Source organism: Lycium ferocissimum, chromosome 10 (genome assembly GCF_029784015.1).
Source record: "Lycium ferocissimum isolate CSIRO_LF1 chromosome 10, AGI_CSIRO_Lferr_CH_V1, whole genome shotgun sequence".
Classification (NCBI taxonomy): domain Eukaryota; kingdom Viridiplantae; phylum Streptophyta; class Magnoliopsida; order Solanales; family Solanaceae; genus Lycium; species Lycium ferocissimum.
In genome coordinates, this window is record NC_081351.1 from 35,592,444 (window position 1) to 35,615,166 (window position 22,723).

At 33.9% G+C, this 22,723-nt stretch overlaps 2 protein-coding genes across 3 annotated transcripts; both read left to right on the forward strand.

Annotated features, from left to right (window-relative positions):
* The first annotated feature begins 7,520 nt into the window (after nucleotides 1-7,520).
* LOC132035369 (putative transcription factor bHLH107) lies at nucleotides 7,521-9,442 on the forward strand. The gene is made up of 2 exons (XM_059425624.1): nucleotides 7,521-7,753; nucleotides 8,906-9,442. The coding sequence occupies exons 1-2, from the start codon at nucleotides 7,541-7,543 to the stop codon at nucleotides 9,320-9,322; spliced, it is 630 nt and encodes a 209-aa protein (XP_059281607.1). The 5' UTR covers nucleotides 7,521-7,540; the 3' UTR covers nucleotides 9,323-9,442.
* A 900-nt stretch (nucleotides 9,443-10,342) lies between these two features.
* LOC132033627 (AP-4 complex subunit mu) lies at nucleotides 10,343-21,111 on the forward strand. Of its 2 annotated transcripts, none has more exons than XM_059423648.1 (13): nucleotides 10,343-10,511; nucleotides 11,608-11,702; nucleotides 15,108-15,311; nucleotides 16,073-16,189; nucleotides 16,310-16,438; nucleotides 16,861-16,990; nucleotides 17,174-17,277; nucleotides 17,392-17,496; nucleotides 17,686-17,780; nucleotides 19,544-19,631; nucleotides 19,735-19,795; nucleotides 19,921-19,994; nucleotides 20,742-21,111. In XM_059423648.1, exons 1-13 carry the CDS (start codon nucleotides 10,454-10,456, stop codon nucleotides 20,838-20,840), a joined length of 1,359 nt encoding a protein of 452 aa, XP_059279631.1. In that variant the 5' UTR covers nucleotides 10,343-10,453; the 3' UTR covers nucleotides 20,841-21,111. The 2 variants fall into 2 exon arrangements, with proteins under 2 accessions (XP_059279631.1, XP_059279632.1); XM_059423649.1 differs by having other exon boundaries at nucleotides 16,313-16,438.
* Nucleotides 21,112-22,723: the final 1,612 nt, after the last annotated feature.

The window sequence follows — 22,723 nt, forward strand, 5'->3', positions numbered from 1 at the left end:
CACGAGGGTTCCGGTACACAAACTCAAATGAAGGATAGTGATTGAACTTTATGATCTCGAAGTAACTCGAAATACAAGCATTTACAAAAGGAAATTTAACTTGCTTGAACTATGGAACTGCACGAGTAAAAAAAAGAAAAAAAGAAAAAGCAAAATTCCTTGGAATCCCCTAACTTGGCTTCGATTATCAGTGCACATCTAAACTATCACTTGTCTTAGTTACTCATTCAACTTGGCAATTCGATATCTTAGACCCTCGTGGCAGTGCGTGTCTTTCACCTTCATTAGGTAATATCGTCCAGGGGGGGTCTAAGGTATCAAATTAGCGCTAGCAATAATTTAGGCGTGCATTGAATAAACGTAACCAAGTTCAGGGAGGTCCCATATTATGCATAAAAGGGAAACATCCATTGATATAGGAGATTGATAGAACTCTTTTTGTTTCAAAGTGAAGCAGGTGAAAAAATTGTGCAGTGCTTGCTGTTATGAGCAGGTGGTGTAACCCAGTTTAAAGCTAGGAAAAAGCATGTCAAAATAGTGAACATGTTTTTGAAACAGAGATGGTTTAGCCATTTATGGCCATGAAGTCCTAAGTACTTGTAATTACTAAATGTGTACTCAATTGGCTATTGACATGACAAGAGGCAGCACTTCTTTAGGACATCAAAGCTTCTGGTTTCTTTAAGGGCTCTTCACTTTGTCTGGTTTCATCTACGTATCTTCACTTTATCTCATTCTTTTATTTATTTTTTCACTTTGATGTTCAAAGTTTGAGTTATTTGAAGAGAAGAGACAGCAATTGATACACCTTTTTGCCTTTTGATTGTCTTGTTTAGGTTTGGTATCTTCCTGTTTAGATCTAGGTCATATTTGGTTTTGACTATGTGGAGGAACTGATATATGTGCTTAGTTTATTTTGTTTTCTCCTTAATTTTAGTGTTCTCTCCTATTGGCCTTATAAAAAAAAAAAAGGAATGTAAACTATGTGATCTAACACTATTCAATTGTATTGCTCCTTACATACAAAAAAATGAAGAAATTCGGAGTACGAGAGTTAAACCTTATAATAGTTGGACTAAATTTGGACATTGATCTTTAATTTTTTGGACATAGAATTTAGATAATTAGAAACCTCTTTACAAATTTTAAACTTTTAACACAATATATGAAAAAGTTGTAGTCAACAAACAAACCCTTTGACTCCCAAATTAATAGTAATGTGTCAATGTGAAGTGGAGCTCTTCTTCTTCTTCAAAAACTTAACACTAGATATTGGACAAAAGATATTTTTGCCTTTCTGTTGGACAAAAGGGATGCTTGCGATGGACAAATAGGCTTGTTCTTATTTGTAATTACAATCATCAATGAGAGCCACAATAGTTTTTTGGTTTCTCATCCGATGTCCGAAAGTCATTTTGGAGCTCGAGTAATCTAAATTTGTACCGGACAAGGCCCATCAAAAAGGAAAATATTTCTTACTAGATTTTATTTTATTTTTAGTGTTTGAAATTGAGACATCTGCATTATGGTTAATCTGAAAATATCCTATCCATCTCACCACAACTCTAAAGCCAAAGTATTTAAATAGATTTTCAAGAAGAGAAGAGACCAAAAGATGCACCAAGGGGAAACAAAACAAAAAGAAGTAGGGTACATGTTACATGGATGACATAAATAGTAAAAGGAATTTACAAGAAAAAGTCTTCTCCCGTGCTAAGCCATAGTAGAGGAGGCAAAGGCAAAGTATGAAATGCCCCATGAGTAGTTAACATCAGTCCGAATATTTGTACAGTGTTACGCTGTCTGAGATTTTGTGGTGTCAATTTTACTCGATATATGTTTTGGAGTACATAATAATGTACACAGATAGCATATAAATTTTTATAGTATCTAAGTTAAATTGATTTACAACAGGTAATGCTCAACAACAAGCCAGATACGATGACTTGAAAAATATTGTTATAGCTAGTAAATTAACTTTTACCAGATTAAGTTGACTTACAGTGGTAAATCTCTATAACAAGCCAGTAGAGGTGTAAGATACGCCAAGGTTGGTTCGGATTTTTAAACACCAAGCCCAAACCAATTGCATCGGGTTTTTAAATTTATACACCAAACCAAACCAATAAAATTCGGGTTTCTCAACCTTGGGTTTTCTCGGGTTATTCGATTTTCTCGGGTTTTTCGGATTTTTTTTGGAATAGTCTTGATACAAAACATATAACTTTTACTGCAAATATTTCTTTAGTCCTAGTAAGATACAATTATATAATTAAGGTGTTTCTTAAGAAAATAACACAACATGTGAGAAGAGTGATGACATTGTATTAAAATATTCAACAAAAGCTAATAAAATAGGTTAAAATAAATATTGCTAATTAACAAGCCATAAAGAAAATGACCATAATCTAAAAATACTAAGTCATGCTAAAATAAATACGGCTAATAAGTATTAATTACATGACAAAAAAAAACTCAAGTTATGTATTTTCACTCTATAAATCAATTATGCAAAACTAAAGAATAGTTATCCAAAATTATTGTCATTCCTAGTGGTAAATTGAATTTCTTTTGTTAGCATTAGTGTTGAGTTGGTTTTAGTTTGGACTTTATTTGAGTTACTAACATCTATACTCTATAGGGTATAAAACTTATTGACATTCAAAATTCTAAGTTCAAGCTTGAATAATATGATAATAGATAAAAAACTACGAAAAAATTTAAGAAATATTTATAAATTACATTACAAATAAATATTTTTATGTATAAAATATTTTAAAAATTGAATACATGTAATGTCGGATTGGTTTGGTTCGGTTTGACTTTTTTTAGTTAAAACCAAACCAAACCAATTATGGTCGGGTTTTTTTTTTTCAACACTAAACCAAGTCAAACTAAACCAGTAGTCGGGTTTTTTTCTCGGTTTGACTTGGTATATCGGTTTGGTGCGGTTTGTCGGTTTACTTTATACACCCCTACAAGCCAGATAGGGTAACCTATAATTAAAATGCAGTTATAGCTAGCAAATTTATCTTCTATTAGCGTAAACGAATTTTTTACATATCAAGTCAGTAAAACATAACTACAATTAATTGTTCGTAGTAAGAATGGTTAGTAACCTGAAATAAGGTAAGTAACATACTACGATTAAAAAAATAAATAATAAAAAAAAAAACATACTGCGACAAGTCAAAATATGCTAATAGTGCATAAATATTTTTATATTGTCTGTCTAATATGCACTGTCGAAGTAATTAATTTCTTCAATATCAAGTCAATCAAACAATATCTGCCGGTTATTCCAGTAAGTATCATCAAAGAATCTTGAAAATACGACATATTACTTTTGCTATAATAATTAAATGTGAGTACGTGACATGATGGCATTAAAATTTTGTATACTGATAGCGTATATAAAGTAAACTTTTATGTTAAAAGTATCAATTAAATTACACTTATAGTATAACAAACTTTGAAAATTTAAAGGTATATCATAGAGCTTAAATACAAAATAAAACAGAGGGGAAGCGATGAGAGTCTGATCCGCTGCACTCTGCATAATAAAACAACATTTCTACACCCCAATAAACTTCTTTCTCTTTTTTCTTTAACCCTATTTTTTTTAAAATAGAAGTATTTGATATTGATTTCGATTTGCAGTGGTAAAAGTACTGTTCAGAATCAATCCGATTAGCATATTAGCAGTAGTCCCCTCTCTGAGTGTGTTCATCCTTGATCTCTCCTTTTCACATTTTAATTACTCTCAGAATATTAAATCATTATTTTATCGTTCAGAAAAAACAATAAAACTAAATGTTGAAAAGTACATTCTGTCTAGTTCGGTCCTGTGAACATTTTGGAGTCTAATAGATGATTATTTTTGCATTAAATACGTAATTAAGGACACATAAGAATTGATTGTGTAGCATACATTTAGTAATAAAATCGATAGATAAGACAGAATACATAAAGCATAATTCTGGAAAAAAAATTACTATTTTAATTGAATTCCCATCTTTGCTACTACTATTGTTATAAGGTTCTTGCTGTTCAAAGACTCCTATATCCATGCTATATCATAGATGTAACATAAGACTTGCTAGGGTCACATCATTGGATAGTTGAGTATACCTTTTGGGTGTCAATAATTTCGAAATCATGAAATTTCCTTTCTTGATGATGAAAATTACTGTTTTGAATGATCCATTGAAGATGGTACATGGGTAGAGGCTAAGCCAGAATTCGAAATTTGTGGGTTCGGAGTTCTAATTCTTTAAAGTTATTGGGTTCTTAATTAATAATTTGTACATATTTGACAAAAATTTAATACAAATATAAGGTTCGGACAAAAGTTACTGGGTTCGGTCGAACCCACGCCGGAAGGGATAGCTCCGCCCCTATACATAGGCAAGTTATAGTATTACATAACTCGACTATGTATAGTCAATATATAATTTGTAAGGAGTTGAAATATTTACTTTCGTGCACTAATACATATAGCGCTTGCTGACATGTAACAACGAGTAACTTTAATAAAGTATGATATAAAATCTAAAAAATAAAACAAATACCTCATTGGTTAAATAACTCTACTATCAATATATATAACTTAAATCCTTAACAAATAAGACTACGCCAAGTGAGCTTTTACATTGATAGTGCATGTAATATATATACTAGAAGGGATGCCCGTGCTATGCACGGGCCCAACATAACACTACCGCAAACATTTTTTTCAAATTTTTTGAAGGTAATTATTAAGCTATTCATATAAAAGTTAAAGACCATCATCCGGTAACAACGTTACCTAACTGTAGGAATGTCTTCTGAAGACATAACTGGTGAAATATTATTAGCTTATATTGTGGAATTGACAATATCATTATTTACAAATAGATTTGCTACTCAATAAAAAAACATGTTCAACCTTAAATCTGGGAAATCCCAATAGCTGTAGGGGCCATTCAGCAACAAAAAAAGAATTGCATGAAAGAGTAAGAAATCGAGAATCTTAGTCATTAATAGTTGAATGAAAGAATCATTTTACTGGAGGCAGGAGGATGGTAATTCACGCTTCCTCCTCTCCAGTTCACCCTTCATGTCATGATCTTCTGCTAACAAAATAAATAATGAGCCTATAATATAACAATCAGTGCCAAATAAAACATCTTTATAAGCTAGGAAGCAACAAAATATATTGTTTCACCTAGCTTCTTTAGAATATGTTGATCACTCTGATCGCTGTAAAAGAAAAAATTTGAAAGCACAACAAAACATTGCAATTACTTAATGTTTATGTGAAGATTGTGGAGTGGTATACGGCAGCTTAAGGAGACATATAATGGATTCAGTAAATAGAGGTCGGTTAAACAAAACTGTTGCAACATATAATCAGCTCTAAAATCACAGAATTGTCCCTAAAGTAGAGGAGAAAAATGAGATAGTTAACATATGGAATTCCAGTACAACTATCTTTCAAATTTTTATTAAGGATAGTAGGAGAAAACTGAACAAAACTTGCAGGGAGAAGGTAGTGACACATTACCATTCTTCGCAATAGAGGGCTTTCTTTCCAGTAGCAAAAGATCCCAAAACAGGTGCTTTAAGGAATTTCTTAAGGAATTCTTAATCAATTTTCCTAAATAAGCGGTTGGATATGCATAAATTTGCCAATGTATGTTAAAAGAGAGTAATATTTTTTTTTTCTTTATATATTATATGATTAAACTATAGAAAACTACAATAACACAGTTGTTAAAACAACAAATGTTGAGTTCGACTCTTCATAAATATCACATTTGAGTTGTTTAAGGTATATTTTAACATCATTTTTCAATGTGTCTTGGACTATGGTCATTGCTTTTCGGAGTACTCTATAATTTTAATATCTAATCTTTCTTCTTAACATAATGTTCGAGGAATAATACTAAGAGTGCAATAGAAATAAACATGCAAATAAATAGAATACGTCAACCATAAATGTCGCACATACACATACCAATGTTGTCCATTACAATTGAAAAACGATGTACCTGATAAGAGGTGAATGGGTTGTAGGATCTGTAAAAAAATAATAATCCAAGAAAACTAATCCATTTGTTTCATGCATATAATCAAATACCTTAGATGCATTATGTGCATAATGATGTTACCCAAAGTACTCGCAAGGCCGAGTAGAGGAGAATAATTATCTTTCCAGAAACACCTGCACTAAACTAAGAAAAATACATGATATGAGGCAAGTCATTATCCGAATGAACTATGAACCTCGAAAATTCACCTCACAACCAGATTTGAACATTCAGTCAAATGAACATTACTTACCGATTAACAAAGAGAAAAATAACAGAACATCACTGAAAATTAAATTAAAATGCTCATTAGATTTACTTATCAAGGAAAGACAGATTTTAATTCATCAAATATCCAAAATCATATAAGTATCTATTTCTATTTTCATACATGCATGTGCAAATCATACACAATTCCTGATATGCACACCTAAAAATTCAAAAAGAATGAAAATAGCTACCGCTATAGTTCCATTTCCAAGAATTGCACACATTGAACAACAGAGAGTGGAGAAAGTCAGAAAAAAGAAGAAGGAAAACTTACTGAAACTCAGAAATACAGCAACACCGAAGACAAACTCGAACAACACCACAAAAATTTAAGACGATGGCTAGAATGAGGAGCAATAACGAAGGCGATGTACAGAAGGAGAAGCGACCGAGAGAAAGGATCTTGATAGAGTAGATTCTAGAATCTATGGGAAAATGAAGAAGAATCGTATAGTTGTATATACAATAGCAGAGTACTGTTCTAAATTTGCCCCAGTTCGTCCTTCACAACTGTTGTTTCTAAATAGTAGTAATATAATGTTGAATCTCCTTGAATTTTTGTGTATTTTTCTTTTTAATATTTTAAATCCTTTTAGTAAAATATTAGATTTGTATTTTTGAAAATAGGACAAATTACTTGTTAGAAGAGGTAAAAGTAACCTGACAAATAAATCGCATATAACTTAAACTCAAATCTTTTTACATTAGATTATCCTTGAAAATACACATTAATTAATCTTTTTCCTTCACAAAATTCAAAAGCAAGGGAAACAAAGATCTCATGAAGTGGGGTTATCAAGCTGAAAATCTGTCTCATTCCACAATTTACCTTTTAACTGCCAGCGGTAAAAAGTCAGTCCACTCTTAAGCCTCGTCTATTTCTATGTTCCATACTATCCAAACAATTTCATCATCACCTGCATGCCTTTCTGTCTCTCTGTTTTTCTCTCTCTTTGCTTCATATTTTATTTATATTTACATATTCTATTTATATATATGTCATCACCCCAAATCTTTCTTACGTACCCATTTTCTGATCTTCATTCATAACAATAATAAATAAATTAATAATAATCTCTCAGTCATATCTTTATAATTAATTATTTCTCTCCTCTTTAAATTCCCTTTAATTTACCATCCTTCTTCTTTATTGAAAGAGTTTCTTTCATTCTCTCTCTCTCTCTCTGGTAAGTGAAAAAATGTTATCATCATTACAAGGGCATAATGGGTTTTTGCAGCGTCAACTTGTTGATCATCAGAGGGAAAATGGTGATGATAGATATGGAAAATCAACAAGGAAAAGTAAATCAAAAGATGCAGCAGTAACACATGCCGTGGCAGAGCGTAAACGCAGAGAAAGAATAAATTCTCATCTCCATACTCTCAAGAAACTTTTCCCTTATCTTCCTAAAGTATGTTTTTTGCCTTATCTTCCTAAAGTATGTTTTCTCTTCTCATCATACATGCATATAAAGTAACTGTTGACATATAATTAGTATACAGATTTACGGACTTAGTATAATTTTTATAAAGTATCATTTTTTGACGAAGGGTATTCAACTGACTGCCTTCATTGCATATGACCATGTATGTACAAACTACGTTTTAAGTTTGTGTATATCTATGTGTTTCTTTGACTAAGGTCTTGGGTTCGAGTCCAAGAAATGTATAAACTTTTAATAGGAAATGTTTTACCGTTTTAGGGTTTTGGTCATTTGTGCATATTTGAATTAATTAGTCGAAGAGTGAATTTCATCCTGTCTGTTTAAGTGGGGAAAAATCTATTTTGTATGAAAATGTGTCGTTCTTGTTGCATGCAGAACAAAAGGGACCATACACACACAAATCACAATGACAAAAGAGTATGCAGAACAAAGGGACCGAACACATATTATTATACCATCGTTGAGTCATTTTCGTTGTTTTCTCCTTCAGCTCCTATTTAGAAATGTGCTAAAAATAGAAAGTTTGTTGCATAAAATGGAACAATATACTTGGAGTAATCAGTTCATTAAAATCATCTTGTGTGCTTATTACTTACCTTAGAATTTATTTGATACTTGTAGAAATTGGTTGTATCTACATGTACGTATTGGTAGCTAAAACCAATAAGATGTAGTATATCATGCTGAAGTATGGACTGCATCATATGATGGTTAGAGGCGACTTAAATATTGAATAAATTGAATCAATCGAGTAATTTTATTTTTTAACATTAAACTTTTAAATATTTTCTTATATCAAAGTGAAATAAGCATAAGTTTTAACATATGATGAACTTTTTAGTATAGAGGGAAAATATATTTGCCCATCATATTCCCTTTAGTTTGTACCTAAGTTGTTATTTTCTCATATATCACATTTCCATTATTGCATAACTTCTGTATGTGATAGTGTTCTCGTATCAAGTTATTAATAAGATAATTATAAATTTAACATATTATCAATTTATCATTCGTACGTTACACTAAGAGAGTCTAAAAAAATTTATGTTGTTGATGTATACGCTTTAAATTCAGTACTCATATATTTGTATATGCATATATATATAATCATGAATGCAGAAGGACAAGCCAAGAGTGCTAACAGAGGTAGTCACTCAACTAAAGGAACTAAGGAAGAATATTGCTCAACAACTCGAGTTGTCATCTTTATTTCTACCTAGTGAAAATGATGAAGTAATTGTAAATTACTGTGACAATGAAGAACGAACGGTCAAGACTACGATTTGTTGTGAGGACAGACCAGGTCTGAACCGGGACTTATCATCCGCGATCCGATTGCTTCAAGGGCGGGTGATCAAGGCGGAGATGGCCACGGTCGGGGGCCGGACCAAGGCGGAGATGGTGGTGGTGTTGGGTGGTAATAAGGCAAATGGAGGAGAAAAGAATGTGGTACAACTTAAAAGGGCTTTAAAGGCTGTTGTGGAAAATAGGGCTTTGGGCTTGGGAAGTTCTGTGATATTGGGGAAGATTGGGTGATGATAAATGGGCTTCTTTTGGTGGACTGGATTTGGGTGCTAGTAAACGGGCTTGACTTTTGTGATCATCTATGGGCTTTAACACGGGTTAAGTGTGAATAGCTAACTTGGCTATTAATAGTAGGTGTATGCATGAACATTATGTCTTTCCCTAATGTTTTATGGGAATATGTGATTTGAATTATAACAATGTTTGTTATAGTTTCTTTCTTTAGTTTGATGTTATATGTTATGCTTGTCCTCATATCATCAAAGGTAATGCAAACATCTTGATTACTGTGAAAAAAGAAGAAGAAGAGAGTTTTAGTTCTTACCCTTAATGACATTATTAAAAGGAAATGACTTTTTGAGAAGGTACATATTATAATTTCCATAACAAAATGTATCATCTTTTGTCGATTTCCTCCTATAATAATAACATATGTAATGTCATGCTTTTTTTAATAGTTGTGTTCATTGTTATGCTTAAAAAAATTACTAGTATTTCAATTAAAAATAATTGAATGATAAGTTATGTCGCTCCTTGTTAACCACAAAAGAAAAGACAATTCATTTTATTCTCTTGATTATATTTGACTAAGACCTAGAAAATATCTCAATATAAATATAAATATTGAAGGATCAATTACATACGCTAATGAATTTTTATGGAAGGATCAATTACATATGCAAATGAATTTATACGATAACGAACAAGAAATATATCAATATTGCATAATACATGTCGAAATGTGGTATTTGAATTTATTGAGATGACCTGCGAATTTTGCTATTTCGATTGATTTTTAATATATGGAAGGATCAATTATATATATTACTATTAATTACTCATTTAAGGAAGAAATAAAAGTAATTTAGTCAAATACTCTTTAAAATTAACATTAGTAAATACTTTGTTTATTGGCTGTGCCAAAAAATTATTTAATGATAAATAAAAATAATAGGAGGGGTAAAGTGTAATTTTCTCAAAGTAAAAAAAAAAATAAAAAAATATAGAATGCAAACGAAAAATATCACAGTCTAGGAAGAAAAAAAAATCACAGGTAAAACGTGGAAGTAAATCAATCACAAAGGAAATATCACACTCAAAAAAAGCCCATTTGAGCGAAATCGCAAACTCATCGAAAAAATAATGATTTCTCAGTTCTTTGTGCTTTCTCAGAGAGGCGATAGCATCGTTATTCGCGATTGTAAGTTTTTGCTTTCTCTACGATTCACATCATGTCTATTGCATAATTGTTTCAGATCTCATTCTTATAAAAAATGTGATTTTCGCTCCATCGATTCTTCCAATTCGTAGCTATACATTGAATTTGTACTTATTTTTACTTGCTCAGCGCTTTAATCAAGTTTCACTTTGCTGATCTGCTGTATACAATTTTAGAACAATTGGATGTGAACGAATTTGTCTTAGCCTAGTTAATTGAATTTGTAGTCAACGAGCTTAAATTAGTTGATCGCTCTGATTTTTTTTTTTTTAATTATTTTTAATTTTGGTAATTTTTATTGAATATTAGCTGTTCTTTTGGTTTTAGAGTTCTGGACTGTTAAATCCAATGTCATTACATTTTCTCTCTAGGGATTATTATATTCTGGATTGAAATTGTACTTATTTTCACTTGCTAAGCGCTTTATTCAAGTTTCACTTTGCCGATCTAGAGTATACAACTTTGGATCAATTGGATGTCAACGAATTTGTCTTAGCCTAGTTTATTGAATTTGTAGTCAACGAGCTTAAATTAGTTGATCGCTCTGTTTTTTTTAAATAAATTTTTGGTAATTTTTATGGAATATTAGCCGTTCTTTTGGTTTTTAGAGTTCTGGACTGTCAAATCCGATGTCATTACATGTTCTATCTAGGGTTTAGTATATTCTGGATTGACCGGATAATTGTGAAGTTAGGTTTATGATGTGCTATATAGTGGAGAATTTGGCAGTTTGTTAAGGAGTAGGTCGATTGAAACTGAGCTTAACCAAGTCGAGTTATATTTGTCAAATTACAAGATATTTTGCAAATTATAAAAGTGAAGTCCAGCAGTTGCCTCCTTTTCTAAAGGAAAGTAAGGGCACGGAGGACATGGGAGCGGTATTCTGTAACTAAGTTAACTGCACATAACAATTGAAGATCTAGTGGCAGTTCTTCTTTATTTTCATTACATTGAGGTGAATGAATGATTCAGTGGATCATCCATCTTGGAATAATTGTCCTTAATTTTTTTTTTGCTTCCCTGCAATATAAATGAGGCTGAATCTGATGAGTTCCCATTAATATTTACATGAAAGCAGATCGGGGTGATGTACCGAAAGGAAGTGCAGAGATCTTCTTCCGGAAAGTAAAGTTTTGGAAAGAAGACGGTGGAGAGGAAGCACCTCCTGTATTTGTAGGTATTCTTTTCTTGTATCATAGATGACATTTCCATTCTATTTTGTTGAAAAGAGTTGACGAACTTTGAAAAAAATGACTTACCACCACTTCCTTGTCAGTCATTTATATCTGAAAGAAATTTCCAAATAACGGAGCCATAGCATATTATCTGCCTCACTTCAGCTTAATTAATAGAAATTCCCTCTTTATATTTGTCAAGGAGGAGCTGAATGTTTAAAGCACTAGAGACAGTCACCTTCATTAATCAGTCTACATACGCAACATTTTTGAAAGACATTCGACTCCAAGTGTCTGTTGAACAGTTCAGAAGCAGTAAGTCGAATGATGGAGGTTCTCAATAAACCGTTCTAAAGCCCACTCTCTAGCCTGTCAGGCTTTCCCTGACTCATCTCAAGGATGAAATTCCATTATCCTCATATGATCCTAAGCAGACCAACTTCCTTATGGTAGGAGGTTTACATCATCTCATATCAAAATCCAATTTATTCTTCTCTTCATTCATTAATTGCAGTTAGCTTGTAGAGGTGGGTGAGCATAGTTGAACATAGCATCTGTAGGAGAACTTTTTATTGCACTTGAAATTGCTAACTTGTCTAGAGGAAGAGAAATTGAATTCTCTTAAAGTCAAGAGAACCATTGAATATATTGCGTAACATTTTCATAATATTTATGTCACTGATGGAATTCAAGCGAATAATAAGACTGTATCGTGATTGCCGTTGAACAAGTGTCTTCCACAAACAAAGAAGAAAAGAGGCTATGGTTGGTTTATATGGATATACCCCGCCCCCGCTTACCCACCCCCACACACACCAAAAATGAGTAATAACAAGGGGTGACTCCTCCTTGATTTAGACAAATAGCCTGCTGATTTAATTGAAGAGAACTAATACCAGGTATGCAATAAAATAATTTTCTTTTTGATGACAAGGGAACCTGTAGCTGGCACCCTTCAGGTGCGCATAGGGTAAACCCCGCTCCTGTGCAATAGCCCGCAAACCACATAGGAGAGATAATCCACACTAGGCAACCCTGTGCGACGAGCTCAACCCAGAAGGCAAATCCCCTGTTGTCGTAGGCAGGGGGTTTCGAACCTGTATGCAATAGAATCATGTTCAGCTAATACAGTATTGAGGTGATGCTACAATATAGAGGCGAGGCTGACTATCGTACATTATGACATCTAGAAGGGACTCTCAATAGAGGAGGACAATTGTAGTCTATTTGATCCAATTGATATATATGGAAAATTCCTCATTCTTTAGGATTTACAGTCAGATGAAAAAAGGAGTACAAATTAGATCTTATCTACAATTAATCTTTTTTATCTATCTCATTACAAAATAAGAATTAGATCTTATCTGCAATAATCTTTTTTATCCATCTCATTACAAAAATTGATTTGTTGTTTCTAAAGCATCCTCAATTACAAAATTGATTTGTTGTTTCTAAAGCATCCTCAATGATTAATCATTAAAATTCACGTGTAGAATATTTTTTGTATTATGACAAGTGATTACTTCATAATAAAGAATTATGACAAGTGATTACTTCATCATTATAAATAATCCTAATAATTAAAGAAACTTTCTTATTTCATGTAGTTTAAACTACTATGTAAGGATCACTCTTGTATGCTATTGACCACCAAATTAACAAGAATTTTTCTCTCTTTTTTCATGTGATTGATTAGAGCTATAACCTGGTGATGCCTCACATTTCTGTGTCTAGATTTGATTTTTCGCTCTTTCAACATTACTTTAAATTGTTTTCTTTAAGATGAACATGAAGATGAAAACCTTGTTGATGATGCCCACAGGCATGCAAACTTGAAGGTTCATGTATGCGAACAGTCCTATGAACCTCAAGGCTCAAGAACTATTAAGAGGCTATTTGGATTGGCTTATAGCTTAAAGCTGTTTGCAGCTTATAAGCTGAAAAAAATAAGTTGGGGTAGTCCAACTTATTTTTTTTAGTGAGCTTATTTTAAGCACAAAATGACTTTAAGCTGGCCAGCCAAACACTCAAAAAAGCTGAAAACAGCTTATAAGCCAACTTATAAGCCAATCCCAACGGGCTCTAATTCTTTAGGACTGAGTCGTCAGTGCACGGCAGTTAGCACTCTCGATTTTTCTAGTCGTTGGCTTATGCTATATAACCTGCAATGTTAACCGCCGTCTCAATAATCCAGTTCATGTAAATCATCCTCTATCTAGCACCATGAATTGTTAGCGATCTAGTCAAGTTAGCAACATGCTTGTCTTATTAGGAATCTAGTCAAGTTGACAGCATGCATGTCCTCAAAATTCAGTCATGTCTCACGGATAGACAGTAACGCTGCGTGAAGTTAGTTTCAGCTCTCAGGGCAGTGGCAAGTATATTCAAGTTAAGAGAATCTTTAGAAATAGTGTAGAATATCTTATGGGATTGTTTGAAAGTCAAGAACAATAACAATATTCGTAATAAATATGTCATAGCTATTATGAATTCCAAGAATTATACTGAGAGAAAGGAATTCAAAGAAATAAGCCATTTGACTCGGACTCCTGTATAAGGAGTCTTTTTTTGTTTGTTAAACCATAAGAAGCCGAAAATAATTTACCAATCGAAGATAGCTTTTATATATATGTGTGTGAGAGAGAGAGAGATTTGGCCATCTAACTCTCTGTATCTGCCTTTTCAGTTTACTATTCTTCTTCTACATTTAGGTCATTCCCTGATCCATTTCTTACAACAGCAGTTGATCTGGCGTTAGAAGGACTGAAAAAGCTCTTAGTTATCTCATTTTAAGCTTCTTTTCTAAGGTGTAGCACAAAAATGTTTAGTTCCCATTCTTGAACCTGCATAAGCTTCCAAGTGAAGAGTTAGGCTTAAAGAAATTTTCTTTTGTTCCCTGAAATCCCCTTGGGACACCATTGCCTGGCAGGACAGCAGTTATTAATTGGCTTCATCAAGGAGTGTCCTTTTGGTCAAGCTGCTCATAAATGCCTAATCTCTGATGCTCCGTTCTACTACTGTAGCCTTTTCAGTCCCGCTCCGTCTAACCAACTTTAATCCGTCATGAGTATTTGTCCCTTTTGATTATTGCACCGGTATGTCTAAGGTCACCAATAGCTTGAAACACTCTTTACTTTCTTAAGATGATCATTATTTGTTGGCTTTGTTGATTTGTCAAGAGGATTTTTGTATGCACTACTGCAGAGTTGATCAAACTAAGGCTTCCCACATGTGCCAGCTTGAAAAGATTTCAACTGACAGATAATTGGTTAAATGGGAGCTGTCAGTGATCATTGTTTTGTTTACTATGCATATTCCTTCTACATGAAGCATTCAGTTTTGCAAACTGCAACTATGCAAAGAGGTGCTAATAGTGTTTTTTTTTTTTTTTTTGTGTGTGCAGAATGTGGATGGTGTGAACTACTTCCATGTGAAGGTAGTTGGTCTGCTTTTTGTCGCGACATCTAGGACAAATTTGTCGCCTTCTCTTGTATTGGAGCTTCTGCAGAGGATTGCACGTGTAATCAAAGATTACCTCGGTGTTCTAAACGAAGATTCATTGCGGAAAAATTTTGTGCTGGTGTATGAGCTTCTTGATGAAGTTGTTGTAAGCCACATGCCTTATGCTTATTTTTATGATCATTCCCTCGGATAGTCTGCATGGAATTACACCCTCTGCCCATTTATTAGGGAGACAATTTGAATTTTAATATTGAAGCCAATGAATTCAAGCATTTTTTTTTTCTTGAAAAGTGATGTTTGAACAGTTACCATCTGTCCGAGACTTGGCGGACAGAGTTATCTGGTACCTGTTGCTGGTGGGAGGTGACAGGTATCCGCTGAAATTAGTCGAGGTGCGCGTAAGCTGGCTCGGACACCATGGTCATTTAAAAAAAAAAGTGAAGTTTGAACAGTTAAGAACTACTACAGTAATCTATCTAAAACACTTCATATAAAAATAATTCCATCTGGGTTTCAAGATATTACCATAGCACCACGATAATTATTATAAAGTTCATCCTCAAATTCACACCGTATTTTCATAGATTTTACTTAACCCTGTAATTCTATGTATAACAATCATATATTTCTACCTAAACCCTTTTGTCGGAAATATGACATAAATGACTAGTTTCTGAAGCAGTGAAAGTTATAGTTTTCTTTAACTAATTTTTTAAGTACCCCGTAGGGTTTGATTATCTCTCAGACAACGTTAACCTTAAATTTCTGTTAATGTCTATGAACCTTAAATTTCTGTTAATGTCTATGAACTGTTATGCACTCACAGAAAATCCTGAGTTATATAGATCATCTTTTTAAAGCAGAGATTATATTTTTAATTTTTTTGTGTTCTCCTTTCTCTGACAGGATTTTGGTTATGTGCAAACAACGTCTACAGAAATCTTAAAGTCTTACATATTTAATGAGCCAATTATGGTTGATGCTGGCCGTTTGCCGCCCCTTGGTCCTGCTGCCATGTTCATGGTATTTTATGTTAACTTGGAAGTGTTGTTTTTAAAGGGCCTGACCAGATCTTAATATTCTTCATTTTCATTTGATTTATAGTTGTACCTTTGTTTATGCCATTGGCTTTGTTAAATGCAGCAGGGGACCAAAAGAATGCCAGGGACAGCAATTACTAAATCTGTTGTGGCAAATGAACCTGGGGGCAGAAAGAGGGAGGAAATATTCGTGGATATAATTGAAAAAATAAGCATTACTTTCAGTTCCAGTGTGAGTTTCCTGCTTTGATTCTGAAACTTTTATTGTTTTACTTTACTGTTGCAGCAATATGATGTGATGATAAAGTATGTCTTGATTTGCCACATAGAAAGTGAAACTAATAAATGCACATGGAAGAATGTTGTGTGGTTGAACCAAAACATCTTTATCCTTGTTGGTTTTATTTTCTTGGGATGGTTAATTTTATTTATTTTTTATTTTTATTTTTTTTGTGAATCAAACATCTCTCAGGCACTCAAATAGATTATTTCTGACTGATTATTTAAACGGTTTGATGTCATTCGATTTTAGCAAATTATTTTTTGTTAGGTACGATTCCAATAGAATATGTTCTTTATAGTTGTAAAGTGTGTCGTTTCTTCTATCTTGTCATTCCTTTTAGTACATATATCTTATCATTATGATGAATACAGGGATATATATTGACTTCTGAAATTGATGGGACCATTCAAATGAAAAGCTACCTTACTGGTAATCCAGAAATTAGATTAGCTCTCAATGAGGATCTGAGCATTGGAAGGGCCGGTGGGAGATCAGTTTATGGTAATCTAGTCACTAATGGACTCCTGCAATTTTTCTGCTTACTGATGATTCACCACATGTTAATTATCTTGCAATCTGAGAGTTCTGTTGCCTCTGAATTGCATCTGTTTTTGGTATTCCACTTCTCTGTGTGGTGTATTTGTTACGATCTAAGAAGTGATGGCATCACATTTGTTCGAACAGATTATGGAGGTTCGGCTGGTTCTGGAGCAGTAGTACTGGATGATTGCAATTTCCATGAATCTGTGCACCTTGATAGTTTTGATGTGGACAGGACCTTGACTCTGGTGAGTGATATTAGAGAAAGCATGTCATTGATATATTTATTATGTTTTTGTGATTGATCTCTTGAAAGATTATGTCCCTGTGAAATCTGATGCTAAATCATATTGCTTTATTAGGTTCCGCCGGATGGTGAATTTCCTGTCATGAATTACCGGATAACCCAGGAATTCAAGCCTCCCTTTCGTATTAATACTTTGATTGAAGAAGCTGGATCACTTAAGGTAGACATTGTTTACTTTCCACTTGAAAAACTAAAATTTGTTGTAGATAAGTGTGGATTAAGTAGTAGTCTGCACATTTTTTGTGTCAAAGAATAGAGTGATAGTACACACTTTCTGTAACTTCTTTTATCTTTTTATATTGTTGTTTTACAAGTAGGTAGATAACTGGGACTTCTTTTGCTCTATTAGGCTGAAGTCATCTTGAAGATCCGTGCTGAATTTCCTTCAGACATAACTGCAAATACAATCTCGGTACAAATGCCGCTTCCTGCATATACAAGCAGGTATGTTCACTTTTACCTCTGCTATAGAGCATCTGCATTGGTTTTACTTTTTTTCCTCCTGGCATTTTCTTGTGGTATTCTCATCGTCAACTAGGCATTCAGGTACTTTCTAACTAATCTTGCTTGTCTGAGGGAGAAAGCTAGGTGAAATTTGCTATGTGGGTTGTGGCCTGTTTGTGTGTATTTGTTAAGAAACAATTCGGTTCTGATGCGACGCTGAACCTTTTCTCTTTTTAGCAATTTGATTAGTAGCATTAAGTAACAGATACAAACAACTTCTTGAACTTTTGCAATCTTTTTTGTTGATGAAGTTTTTCCGGGCTCTAAAATTTATCTTGCAAAGTTCATTGCTTTCTAATATATAGGTGATCTATTGCAAATTTCACTGGCAGACAAGCTAGGATGAAAGAAGAGAATCTCAAGCTACCAAAAATTTAAATATTGAAAATAAATCAAGATTGTCAGGTCTATCCACCATTGATCGGAAATCATTTGACTTGCCTGGGCATATGAAAATTATCACAAATTTTCATTATCTATGCACTATCATATGAGAGCACAAATGAAGATCTCAACAAAATTCCAAGTGCATACTTTGAGAACAAAATTTTATATGTAATCAAAGAGCTTAGAAGAACAATATGCGCGATGGAAAAATTGTAGGCCATTCTTCCCTATTGTCGGGTGACATATATTTAAATATTATAGTTGCTCAAATAGTAGGTATTTTTAGACTTACATATTCGCAACCAGAAAAACTAGCGTGGCATTTGAGAGCTTCTGTTGAGAGGTTTCCAGCTTTTGAAACATGCACACTACTACTTTGAACATGCATTTAAGATAGGTATATAAATCTTCATCATGATACTTGTCTAATTATGTGAGTTATCACCTAGCATTTCACTTAAGAGTTTTGCAAGTGTTATCCATTTTTTTCCTTAAGAATTTCGGGCCCTCAATAGGAATCCTCAAATGAGCCAAGTCTGTTTTTTCTGGTTGCAAATATGTGAGTCCATGAATACATGCTTTTTCAACATCAACTATAATACTTTCAACATCTACCACCCAAAAATAAGGAGAAATACCCTGTATTTTTTCACTATGCATATTGTTCTTCCTAGCTCTTGGATTGCATAGAAGGTACTGTTCTCAAAGTATACACTTGGTATTATGTTGAGATTTCCATCAGTGATTCCATGTGATAGTGTGCATAGATGATGAGAATCTTTACAATTTTTCAAATATCCAAGCAAAGCCAATGACTTGGTATCAGTGGTAGGGACTAGGGAGATCTAATCCCTCTTGATTTTTAAAATTTTTGCTAGCTTGACTATACACCAAACTCACAGGATACAGGAACTAGTTTCAGAAGTTCTTGGACCTACTTTTAAGCACATGATACTGTATGGTACACCGGGTGATTAGAATGGCTGGGCGCGGGGGGGTGGGTTGGTAAGGAAATATGGCTTGTTCACAGTCAAGTCTTACTACCACAAATTGCTAGGAAGAGAGGAATTGGTCTTCATACCATATGATATAGTTCCCCCAGCAAGGTGTGCTTCGCATGGTTTGCAGCTAGGGGCGTGATATTAACAGCGGAAAACCTGAGTTTATGGCATGTGTTACTTAAGTCCTTAAAATCTTGTCAAAGTATTTACTTTTTTAGTGTTTATATTCAAAACGTTCATAACCTTGGAGTATTTATTATGTTGAAAGTGCACCAAAGTGGTAACTGATTTTGTCTACCCTCACTAAATTTGTAGAGTAAGCTTTGAGTTGGAACCTGGAGCAGTTGGTCAAACAACTGATTTTAAGGAATCCAATAAGAGGCTTGAGTGGAGTTTGAAGAAGGTAATATATCCATCTCTTTTCAAGTGATTTTGCTTACCTATTCTAGGTAGACTTATTATCTAATACTTCTTTAAAATAACTACTGATCTGCAATTTAAAACAGGTTCTCGGTGGATCAGATCATACATTACGTGCCAAGCTAACATTTTCACAAGAGTCGCATGGTATGAAGAAGAAAAATGTCAATCTTACTTATTATTCCAGCAATGTATGCTGCAGTTCTGTTACCAACCATACTTTAGATACAACATGAGTTGACTATTGTAATACTGCTACGGCCCTAATACAGGAAATATCACCAAGGAAGCTGGACCAGTGAGCATGACCTTCACAATCCCAATGCATAATCCTTCAAGGCTTCAGGTAAACAGTTGTCAAGTTAGATTCCTTGTCATAAGAACAAGAAAAATGTCATCTCACCTAGTAGGGATGTTAAATTTGTTTGTTCATTAGATATTATCATATCAATTTTGGTTTTGGTTTTCCCAAAGAGTTCCCTTTTGATCTTTTTCTCTCCTCCTGTGTTCTAGTAAACAGATTACATTAAATGCCACGAATCATTGATAATTTCTCTGGACAAGGAATTATTAGATCCTTTTGGACAACAGCCTACTGAGAGACTATAGAGGTTGAACTGCACGGAAATTTCCTCAAACAAGCTGTTTCTTGATTTAGCTACCTCATCTCTTCGGCAGATGTGTGGTTTCCATTTTGAAGGAATTGAACAGGAGAGATGTGTAAGGTAGCCACATCAAATAAGGTTTGTTTGAGAGGCGCGGTGATCGAGATTGTTTGTCAGGCTCCGCCTTTGTGATAATTAAGGCAAGAATAGAAGGCTTGTCTAAAGGGGAAGAGAATGGTTTGGGACAGATAGCGAGGGACATATATTTAATATCTAATGTAATGTGTTAAACTGTGTCAGCTCAGCTCAAACCAATAATGAACCCAAACTTTTAGAAGTTCCAAACATGAGGGAGATAGCTCTGCGCAAGAAGTAAAAACAAATAAATAAATAACTGTTGTATATTTTCTCTTCTCCACAAGTTATGGATGGGGGTTTGTGGATCCTGTTTATATATCTCAAACCTGATATCTGGATGTTTCTTGCAGGTGAAATATTTACAAATCGCAAAGAAGTCAAAAACATATAATCCTTATCGGTGGGTGAGATATGTGACTCAGGCTAATTCCTATGTTGCTCGTATATGACCGCCATCGAGGCTGTCTCCAGCATTATTTCCCTCAGTTTCTTCCTTCTCTCTCGCTTTTTCACATCTTCCAGAACATGTTTTGTCCATTCCTGTTGAGGTGATCTTGAGTTCTAAATTATCTTTGCCAACTCTATTTTGGGCTTTCAAATGTTTGTACTATATTGTCTAGATGATGATGGAAAAACAAAGAAAGCGTTCTCTCGCGATTCTCCATTTGAAAATTGTGCAACTAGTGGAGAATTTTGCTAATATGACTTTTTGTGCTGAAAGATTGCTTTTTTTTTCCGTATTTCTGCTGGTTCCTCTGTCTTGTTTTGGGAGGGGGGGGAGGGATGTGTGTGGATTTTAAGTCCGTCAGAAGTAGTGGATATTGGATTGAGACAGAAATAGTGGTGAGATTGTAATAAAGTGGGGATTAAATGAGTAATGGAGATTATGTCTGGCATAGGAAGAAGTTGAATTTTATTACTTGGCAGTAATCCAGTAATTGATGATATTACTTATTTAATACTTAGTACTTTATTTAGTCGATGGCTATCATGGGCTATGGCACTTGTTGAAATTGTTGGTGCAATCTTGTTGAAATTGTTGGTGCAATCACACATAAACCATAATTGGGGTACCGATGACTAAATTATTGGTCCAATCATGAAACAAACTGAAACATTAATCAAGCCAGTTGATTTGACCACCTCCTTCTGGAACTGACGGACATTTGAGTAGTCTCCTTTGGTAAGGTACCTTTCGTCTATATCAATCACTTTTTCCTGTTGTGCTGCAAAATTACGTGAAATTTATTCTTTTCCTTTTTAACTTTTGCTTTTCCTGAGAAGAGTTGAGGTTCAAAACTCTTGTGGTGTTATGCTCATAATTTTACCAAGGATTTAAATTATTCTGCTGTAGAATCTATTACCTGTTAGTTAGAAACGATAGGTATCAATTCTTATTGGCTAAGGTGAAAAAATAGGTCTATGAAAGAACATGTTTGTAGTTGCCAGTTGCCACTGTGAAAATGACCCACAAAGAAGACTTTTAAGTAAACAAACAAATGTCTTATCTTCATTTTCAACAGATTGAGAGTACACATTATCTCAATGGAAGATCAACTGAATGACAAAGTCCTATTAAACTCAGTTCCCCATCGTATATGTTCGTTTTTTCTAATAGCAAACTTCTTCCCATTGCATCTAGCAAAGAATGATACGTTAATCACCTCCTATCACAGTTATTTGTCTTTGAAATATTCTTGAATGTGATCCGATATATCTTTTGCCCGTGAGACACATTCTTGCTTTTGATGGAAACTAGGCTCTCCCTGTAACTTAAAACCCATATGCCAACCTTGTTTATTGTATCAAAAAGATGTTTAAATTCATGGGTTTTAGAGTCATAGAGCAGCACATGATGTACAAGAATTAGCTTATCATGACCCCAGAATCCGAGAGGGTAATTGTCAGGTGTCGGGACCATATTCAGAACTTTAATCCACAACTTTTCGCCGTTAATTACCCATATATCAACGGGAGCATATACAGAATGCTCGTTTTGATTATTGTAGTAATGCTCTAGTAGGAGGCAAAGAGATATACATATATCAGGCCCTGGCATCTCACCAAGCACTTCATTATGCATGTCAAAAAATTGGAGTGGAAAATCTCTTTCAAAGGTATCGAACCGACTTCAATTGAGCTCTGTGTACGCCAATAATAAACTCCATTCACACAGGTCGAGCACAATGAATTGTGCATGAGTGTAGTACTGGTGTCAGAGTTGAATATTAAATTTCTCCAACAATCGTTGCTTATTGAGTAAACGGCAGCAAACACACGAGGTTTACTGCTGCCCGGGTCTCCTTCCCAATATTCCTTAGTATTGTAAACC

Excerpts from the sequence above, each read along its gene's own strand:
- LOC132035369 (XM_059425624.1), top strand. The coding sequence starts at position 7,541 with ATGTTATCATCATTACAAGGGCATAATGGGTTTTTGCAGCGTCAACTT. Across the intron at positions 7,754-8,905 it reads TTTTCCCTTATCTTCCTAAA|AAGGACAAGCCAAGAGTGCT; the intron begins GTATGTTTTTTG and ends TCATGAATGCAG.
- LOC132033627 (XM_059423648.1), top strand. The coding sequence starts at position 10,454 with ATGATTTCTCAGTTCTTTGTGCTTTCTCAGAGAGGCGATAGCATCGTT. Across the intron at positions 16,439-16,860 it reads GCATTACTTTCAGTTCCAGT|GGATATATATTGACTTCTGA; the intron begins GTGAGTTTCCTG and ends TGATGAATACAG. Across the intron at positions 19,995-20,741 it reads ATAATCCTTCAAGGCTTCAG|GTGAAATATTTACAAATCGC; the intron begins GTAAACAGTTGT and ends TGTTTCTTGCAG.